Here is a 9,231-nt window from a genome sequence, read left to right as displayed (position 1 = left end):
AAATATTTCAAATAAGTATATATAATATCAGGTCTAAGTAGGTGTCATGTGCATTACGGGTAACAAGTGTCGTTATAAAATTCAATCTAACGTGGCTCACTAACGGAATCCACCAAGATTTTGTACATAAGTTAATAGTAGTGACTTATTTGTTATTTTTGCATACCACATGCATGAAGCTTATTGCAAATCAATGTAGTTACATACTTACATATATAGACTGATTTTGCTATTTTTTTTTAAAAAAGGAAAATTACCTTTACGTTTGCTTTTATAACTCATAAAGAAAAAAGAGAACACGAGAACTTTCTTTTTTTTTGGGAAGAAGGGCATAATTTAAAATATCGAAAGTGTCAAATTACCACTTATTTCAAAAGACAACATGCACTATTTTAATTGAAATGAGAAATTAATTTGTAGAGTTAAGATTTAAATTCAAAAGTACCTAAGTTCTAATATCATATTAAATCACTACTTATTTATTTAAATTGATAAAAAAATAATGAATTCAATTATTTAATTAATACTTTAATAAAAATAACTATATTACAAGCGCTTTATTTGAAAGTTGAATATGCAAAGATATTGATGCAACATGGTCCTCATGCAAAATTTAGAAGAGAAACAAAAAGAGAAAAAAAACTTGAAAAAAACTATAAGGTTTATATTGCATGATATTGCACATTTAACACTCACATATATTAATATTATATTGCATTACATGATTGAGTTGCTGTTTGTCTCACACCAAACTAATTACGACATAATTTACACCTTTCAAGTAGCAGAGAATTTTCTGCATTTATTTGGTAAGCATTCTTAACATTTGTTACTTTGAATGAAAGTTGTACATATGCATTGGAGAGAGACCATTCTCTTTCAAACTAACTTGGGCTCCTGAAGTTCAATTAATATGCAATCATTTGTTTAAGCATTCAGGTTATCATGCAAACAGAACTCGCCTCCGATATTCTCCAAGAGCCCATATCGGGAAAATGTTTCGATATGATGAGTAGTTTAGTGTACAATTTCTCATAAACACTCCAGTGATTTCCTGTTGCCAATAGCCATCGATTATATATATACCATGCTTGAAAAAATAAATTAATAAGTAAAAAATTATTTTGATAAAGAAAAAAAAAAAAAAAAAAAGTACCAACTTGCATACACTTAAATGGATAAAGTTTTCCTTTAAATTGGATCGAAAGAAAATAAGAAATGCTACTCTTCACACCTATTTATCACACTCAATTTATACCAGCTAAAGTTAAGTGTTTTGAGTGGCTTTCCATGTAAACCATTTAGAGAAAATGAAAGCTATTTAAAATACATTAGTGTGAAGAGTAGCATTACTCATTAAATTGACACATGTCTTCAAAAGCACGTGAAAATCGTTGCTAATTTAAAGACATGTTAATTAATTAATAGCATGGACCGTAGGAAAACTTTGTGAACTTATCTAAATGTGTTGGATTCTAAATATACAGACATGAATTACCTGTTGAGGGAAGTCACCATCTTCCATCTGTGAATTGATTAATACTCTTACTCCACGATGAATTGGTGTTGGGTCTATCTCGGCCTAATTAAAGTTGTGAAAACATTCAAAATCAACATATGGGTATGTTTGTATTTCCTAAAAGTTGAATATCTAAGCTTCATACTTTCTTGGCTTTATTTGTGTAAATGATGTTAATTTTTCTGTTCATATGCATGCACGTAGAGTTTTTGGTAATATTTTTTCTTTCTATAACGAAATATTATTATATTCTTTGGTCTTCTTATAGATGCAGCATTAGCAATGCTATGTTATAGTGCAGTGCAAATAGTTGACTATTTGAAGAGAAAATGATGCACCAACCTGCCCAGCCTCAATGAGGGACAACAAGGCCCACGCGGTTTGGACTAAATTTGCACGATTGCCTTCTATATTCGTCCAAACCTATTTCACAAAGAAACAAACTTGAGTTCTTTCCTTTCATTCTCCATTTTTTTTTTTGCGTCATATGTTTTCGTATATAGTATACATATTTATGGGATAGAAATTCTCAACAATCTTGTTGTCTGACTTGTTAGTAATTCCGACTCTATTTATGAGAGAGCTCTTATGTGACCCATCTGTTTGAACAGGTCTTGGAGAGTGAAAAATCTAAGAATTTATCTTAATAGGGGCAGAAATAAAATAATAAAATATAATGAAGATGCGGCCTGTGAAAGACGACACACTGTTTAGACAGAAGAACTTTCATCACAGGCTTTATAGAACAGAATCAAGGCGTATAGTAATAGCCAAAAGTAATGAACAAGCAAAAAAAAAAAAAAAAATTGTTGTAGCCTCGTAGGTAAAAAGTAGTGTAAAACACACTCTTCTTCAATTTACTCTGATTTGTGGGATGAAATTTGGGCTAGGCTGAGTTTTATAGGGGCTAAAAGTGTCAAAGATATGAAATTTGAGTTTATTTTATAGGAGCTAGTAGAAAATTTGGGCATCAAAATATTTTTTTTTAAAAAAAATTTAAAAAAATTTTCTATTGTAAAAAAAAATTACCAGGGGTAGGTGTTGTGTATCCGCCTCTAGTCTTGGATAACGCTTTCTTTGTTCGGACAAATGAACTCAATAGAAACTTTTTTATATTTACTGCTCGGGAATCTAAATTCAAACTGAATAGATCTGTTCCATACCTTGTTTTGGCTTGATAGGTAACTTTCTCCCCAACCACCATCAGGTAGCTGCTTTGATAGCAAAAATTCACAAGCTTTGCGCAATGCTGGACAATTTTTGTAGGTTCTTCCACAGGCTGCCAGTGCCCCTACAGCAAACCATGTACCATAGGTGTAGCAAATACCCCAATAACCATACCTGTAAAAATGATATTTTCTCCTTCAATAATGCTTAATATAGGTTAAAATATTAATTATTCATTTCCTATAGAGTAATGCTATTTAGTAGAATGTAATATAATTACCATAAAATTTGATGATGTGGTAGTGAAAATCAGCCCTTAGATCAGATCTTATAAAAAAATATATATATCAATGACTGCTTTTTACTGTCACATCATCTTAGGTGTATGGAGACAACTGATTTTCAATTTGATATTAAAGAAAATGTTTTGATCGAGTTCGAACATTTTCTCCAAATTTAATATAGAGCAGAATTAATGTGTGAAGAAAACATATTACCATGATCCATCAGGTTCTTGAACATCTTCAATATATTGAATTCCCCTGTAAATGGTACTGTCTATCTCTGTCCTCCGGTGCTTGGGATAGAGCTTCCTAAAGAGTGTCAGAGCTTGAACTGCAGATGAAGTACACTCTACGTACCTATAAGGTGCATGACACAACCTTGTTGTTAGGAAGCAAATATGAGCAATAGCTTTGTATATATATGTTGTTGTGTTGAAGATTTCCTACTCTCTCTCAATAAGGGTATCTTCAAAGAACTCTGTGGGGTTGAACTTCTGAGAAAATAGATACAAAAAATTATGTTAACGAGTGCAGAGTATATAAAAGATGACGATTTGTAATTGTCAAGCTTTAAGAAGTTACCTCCAACCAAGCATATGCTCTTTGAGTCTCCCATGCTGGGAAGCCACCATTGCTACTCTGTAGTGCCAATTGAAACAATTTCAATTATTCATGTGAAGCATTTGGGAAAGGTTAATCATAATAAATTTTCAGAAGTGAATTGGATAATTTAGCTAGAAACCAGACAACATTTTATGTATCCTTAATTTCTGAGTCAAAAATAGAATTTGAAAGGTTGACTTGTTACTTGTAGAGAAAGAATGACATTCACAGCATCATAAAACCGTTGTGTCTCCATTTTCTCCCCAACAAGGTCCGGAGGCATTTGTGAGAACAAGATTGCAACCTGCAAAAGAGAAGGTTTTGTCAAATGTCAGATTATGCTTTGAAAGAAACCTGGAGAATGTTTAGTTTTGGTAATGTATTTTGATAGAGTTGAGGGATTACCTTCAGCCCTTCAGCAGTGCAGTCAGAGACTTGCCAGCCATGGTCCTGCATGGAAAATGTCCATGCTCCTTTGCTTATGTGGCGATACATAGCTTTGAAGTCCCCTGAAGGGTTTTCTAGAACCTAGAAAATAACATGATTATTATGTTAAAGCATTATCTTTGGAAAAACAATGTAAGGAGTATATCATATATTTCTCATATATTTCTGACCTGTGAAGCCTTTATAAATTCATGTGCTTTACGAAGTGTTGGCCAATACTCTTCGTTTAGCTTACAAGAGAGAATTGCTTGAATAGCAAAACCGGCATCCCACATCTGAGAGCCGAAACTCTACATCAGATAAACCAGACATCATTTATTACTACATTTCAAAATAAAATATTTGATTTTAAATGGACCAAGATTTTGCAGGCTTGACTTTTGGGCAAATGCTTCAAGTATATATGTGACTACATTAACATGAACACATGTTTCTGGATGTGATAATTAATTGGTTTGTTCTTGTTCCACATAAGACCATGTTAGAATATTCTATTTTCTTATTTATTCTCTTCTTTAGTCTAGATGAAAGGCGAGGGGTGATCATATATATAGAACCTGAATTTTTAAGCCATCTTCAGCAACCCAATAGTTGTCCGGAATCCTGCCTAGATGAAGCCTGTAGGCCTCCCCATTTGGATCTTCAGCCCAACAGGCAATCAAGCATAATACCTGCAATAAAAATAACCTTGACAATTCAGTTCATTAATGAAAATATCAAGTACTTTGATATATATATATATATTGATTGCATATGCAACACTAGCACACTAGTTATTGACCTTTTCAACGCCTCCAATGCAAAGGTATCTGCTGTTCTCATCCTCATAATGCACATGACCAATGGCAGCTTTGAGTGCCTTCTCTCTCATCATTGAAAATGGCCAATAGCTCAGGATTGGCTCGACTACATGGTGAAGAAATCCCCATAGCATATCTTGTATGAGGGGATGCGGATAGTAGAGATCCTCCTAAATTAGCAACATGGGTGAGTAATTTCACCAGGAATCTTTATAATTGCAAAAAGAAATACAGAAGGATTAAGATTCAACTAACCTTGGCAATTGTATTCCGGGCTTTATTCCAGTTAATTTGATGGTAAGGCTCATTATATAACTCTTGTCTTAGTGATTGAATCAATCCAGTGATTGGACCAACAAACCTCTTCCCATATAAATAAGACATTGGCATGTAAACCAAGCGACAATAGCATAACATTTTGCCTATAATTAATGAACACCTTGAGTATCAGATAAAAGCACTAAAGCTAACTCTTTGATACACACACCTTTATCTTATTAAATGTGGTTTCCAACAAAAAGATGTGAGTGGAAAAAACCTGGATGCATGGGGAAGATTTTAGGAAGAAGCCAGAACTCTGGGGGTAGTGGATTGCAGCCTGACCACTCATACACTCCCAGTACCTTCACATGAGATGAGACATTTGAGTTTTCACTCGACAGATAAAACAATAAGACTCATGCATATGCATATTATCAAGAAATCTTGGCAAACAAAATGAAATATTGATTTTAATTTTCAATTTGTGACTATAATTTTAGGTGTCAGCTAGATAAAACCAACAGAAGGTAATGGTTTCAACTTTCAATTGGTCATATATACCGTGACCCAAAACTTTCCCCATGAAGGAATAGCCACTAAACCACCATGGTCAAGGATCCATTTCCGGCCTCTAGCCATAGCCCCATCTTCACCATCTTCAGGTCCCTCTCCAAGTATTCTCAAGGCAATGTAGCTCAAAGCTGACCCAAACATTGTGCTGTGACCCTCTATATGGAAGCCCCAACCTCCATCTTCGTTCTATCCAACAAATACACAAGTTTAAAAATTAGCCAATTTTTTTAGTTGTCTAGCTAGGACTTCAAAGACACAAACTTATGTTCAAAAAAGAAAAAAAAGAAAAAGAAAAAAAAAAAAAGAAAGAAAAAAGAATAAAACCTGATGATTATACAAGTATCGAATAATTTCCTTTTGGTGTGCTGGTGAAAAAATAGCATTGAGACCTCCAGTGATGTATAATGCCATTACCTATATATCATAATATTATGAAATTAAGTTAGATTTAGCAAACAATTTATGCAGGCATAGGTATTCTTATATCTTAGTGAAAGAAAAATAAACAAAGAATATTTATATACATAATGGTGAGAAAAAAACATACAAAGGGTTGAAGGAAAAACAAGGGGCCAGCAGATTCAGCAGGCCAGTGGCCATCATGGGCTTGAATGGAGGAATAAAAGCTCAATGCTCTTCTCAGTATAGTAATCACTGCTTCCTCTGTTATCACCCCTGTTTCTTTCACTTCCACTGGCGCTGGAATTGGTGGACATGGATTCTCCTTCCTAAGCTGTGAGTTTTCCATATCAAACATAGAAATGTCAAGTGAAAAATAAGTCAAAGTCCTCACAAAATTTTCTAGATCCTAACACAAATCACAACCATATGATCTTATCATTGATACAAAGAACCGGGGACGATGAGGTAAACATACTTGGCTCTCATGTCTTTCTTATCTGATTTTCTTCTGCAGCAACTTTCAGACAAGGTGCCTTTAACCTAATTTTGAGAATACTAGTTTCTAAAACACACACACACACACGTGGGTTCACTAAATTCATACATTTTCACCGATCTACTACAAACCAATGTTGACAAAAATACAACCCACATAGAAAGTAACCACCAACAGTAGTAACTTCTATGGCACGTTAACCGTAACAGACTAACAGCCTATCATGGTTCTCAAAGAAACTATATGAGAATGAAGAGGCATGCATGTAGAGATATATAGCTATGTATCGTTAATTAAATTATCACTTGTTTTAAAAGTTGAAGTTGGTAAAAAGAGATAAATTTAATCGTACAATCAATACTTAACATTTCGTTTCATTTGTGAACTCAAATTCTCCTTTTAATAAGTGAGATCACCTAACACGTAAAATATTTAATTAAAGATTTGAACTCATAATAAAAAGTAAATTTAATTATTTAATCAAATACTTTAACCTACTTGCATTCTCATCAAAAGATCAGAGCTTTGTTTCATCCGAAACCGATTATTCTTGAAGTCGTGGCGGGCCTTATCAACTTGAGCACGTTCTTCGGGAGTGCCGGCGTCAGAGTCGAATTCCCAGTGTTGCCGCCCGACGAAGTTGTTTACGCTCACCAGCCCCGGCCCTCCTTCGGCTATCTTCAACTTCCACATCCTCTATATTATATATATTAATGTAACAAATATTAACCGACACTACTACTCAGACATGCAACATGATTTTCAAGTATATTGTATATATATATGTGAAACAAGAGATCATTTGCAGTGTCGGAAAGAAATTATGCAGCAAACACAAAAACATGGTAAAAGAAGTTAGCCATGTGTTTGCAGCTGAAATGGCCTTATATATCATATATAACAAAGAAAGAGAGGTACCTTGAAAGTGTTTTTTAAGAGGAATATAAATTCTGAGTTTGTTCCCCAGAGGCAAACAAAAGGGTGGCAGTACTGGCACGTACGTCTAGAGAAAAGAACACTCGACTGAGATGCATGAAAGCCAGAAGATTTTCTCTCTGTATATATATAAAGAGAGGGGAGAAGAGATCGTGTGGTAGGTAAAGAAGTTTGCTTGGTGAGTGGAATCAAACTTCTAATATATGTTTTTCTATAGATTATTCTATTACTATTATTTTAAATCCACCTAACCTAATCTTCTCCTGTTTGCTTGTTTGATCGACATTCTACTGTCAAATTTGGAAATGGCCAAAAAATGGCTCTATACTATTTTTATTTTCAATATTTTTACTTTTTACATTATATCAATCATTTTTTACTATTATTCAAATAAAAAAATCACTCCAAAATATATATATATTTTTTTTTATACAAAAAATTTTTACTTTGTTTTTTTTACATCAATAAAAATCTTGCTACAGGAAAAGGCCAAACAAAGGCCAAAGCTCAATACGTACCAAACAGAGCCTAAGAGTAGAATTATTACAAGGGCACTCTCGATCATATCACACTGTTAGAATTATTATGATTTTTTTTTATTTTTTATTTTTATCAACTTTTATAATGGCAACTTGAGTAAAACAGAAAGCTAAAATATTTAAAAGAATCAAATGACGGGAATACTAGCATTTTAGTTCAATTGTAAACCTTATTTGTTCTAGGCTGTGGATGACATGCTCCACATGGCCGAATGGGCCAATATATATATATATATATGAAACAAAGAACTTATTATTCTTATTCTTAGACTTGAGTGGTTTAGGGTTAGAAATATACATAAAATATACCGTCGTGAGGCTAATATTTTGCGCCATTATCAACCTAACATGCATACCGTACGTTCTCAGCAAGGTAGTCACAATATTACGTGTTAATTGTTCTCATCATATAAGTTTTTAGCAAAGTTTTCAAAACCTTATACTTTTCACTGATGCGACTCAATATATATATATATATTCTACTAATTTTCTCCAACAAATGTCCATACAAAATATTTAGAATTTGTGAGAAAATTAATTTTAACCATCTTACATTTATACGATGAGATGATTTCTAATGTCATGCCCTTAGAGTAATTAAGGCGCAAACATTGGATTAATAGATTAATTTTAGAAGATGTTTTGACTTCACTAAATAAAGGAGAGTTCTCATAAGTGAGAAAACTTCTAATTTCTCAGCTTCCTTACCCATCATACTATACCCCATGGTATAATTAGCGTATCATTTTTCCATATGAGTTCTCTTTTCAATTTTCAATTCTTAAGTTTTCCTGCAATCATACTCTAACAGAACAATCCTAATTCCTAATTCTGCCGGGCATATGACTCAATTACCTGTTTATGAGATAAGTGTGGTTAAGAGTCTTATTGCACATGCATTTTATTGGCATAAGAAGTCACAAAAGAATTGGAGTTAATTTGGAGATCACCACATATCTCCTATTCAGTATATTAAACTGACGTGTTAAAAATATATTTGATTTTCACATGCATTTTAAATATATCTCAATTTGATAGATTGAATTGAAAAAAATTCCTTTAATCGAATTTAGAGAAAAATTTATCGGTTTTAGCTTTGAAGTCTTGATAAACAGGTCGCCACACTCTCGCCCCTAGTTTGGATATTTTTTGTGCTCATCTCACTTAGTTGTTCCCATTGTGCACACTTTCAAGTGGGTATTTG

General features: G+C 33.3%; 1 protein-coding gene across 2 annotated transcripts; it reads right to left on the bottom strand.

The window, feature by feature from the left end:
• Positions 1-677: 677 nt before the first annotated feature.
• On the bottom strand, positions 678-7,520 carry LOC132184114 (lupeol synthase-like). Of its 2 annotated transcripts, XM_059597620.1 has the most exons (19): positions 7,471-7,520; positions 7,051-7,248; positions 6,202-6,387; positions 5,979-6,068; positions 5,643-5,840; positions 5,359-5,443; positions 5,076-5,242; positions 4,802-4,990; positions 4,578-4,691; positions 4,191-4,310; positions 3,979-4,101; positions 3,779-3,877; positions 3,553-3,609; positions 3,418-3,464; positions 3,184-3,327; positions 2,683-2,860; positions 1,862-1,942; positions 1,499-1,582; positions 678-1,054 (listed from the first exon to the last, which is right to left on the bottom strand). In XM_059597620.1, the coding sequence occupies exons 2-19, from the start codon at positions 7,243-7,245 to the stop codon at positions 944-946; spliced, it is 2,268 nt and encodes a 755-aa protein (XP_059453603.1). In that variant the 5' UTR covers positions 7,246-7,248; positions 7,471-7,520; the 3' UTR covers positions 678-943. The 2 variants fall into 2 exon arrangements, with proteins under 2 accessions (XP_059453603.1, XP_059453602.1); XM_059597619.1 differs by lacking the exons at positions 1,499-1,582; positions 7,051-7,248; positions 7,471-7,520 and having other exon boundaries at positions 6,202-6,274.
• Between the last annotated feature and the right edge of the window lie 1,711 nt (positions 7,521-9,231).

The sequence above is a fragment of the Corylus avellana genome, chromosome ca6 (assembly GCF_901000735.1).
Source record: "Corylus avellana chromosome ca6, CavTom2PMs-1.0".
Taxonomy (NCBI): domain Eukaryota; kingdom Viridiplantae; phylum Streptophyta; class Magnoliopsida; order Fagales; family Betulaceae; genus Corylus; species Corylus avellana.
The sequence above is the reverse complement of the archived record's forward strand: the minus strand, read 5'-3'. Positions and strand labels throughout refer to the sequence as shown.

What these genes read in the sequence shown, in the direction of transcription:
- LOC132184114 (XM_059597620.1), bottom strand. Translation starts at nt 7,245, where the DNA reads ATGTGGAAGTTGAAGATAGCCGAAGGAGGGCCGGGGCTGGTGAGCGTA. An exon ending in CAAGAACCTGATGGATCATG is followed by an intron (nt 2,861 to 3,183) that starts GTAATATGTTTT and finishes TCATTTTTACAG; the next exon opens with GTATGGTTATTGGGGTATTT. An exon ending in ATGGTGACTTCCCTCAACAG is followed by an intron (nt 1,055 to 1,498) that starts GTAATTCATGTC and finishes TATTGGCAACAG; the next exon opens with GAAATCACTGGAGTGTTTAT.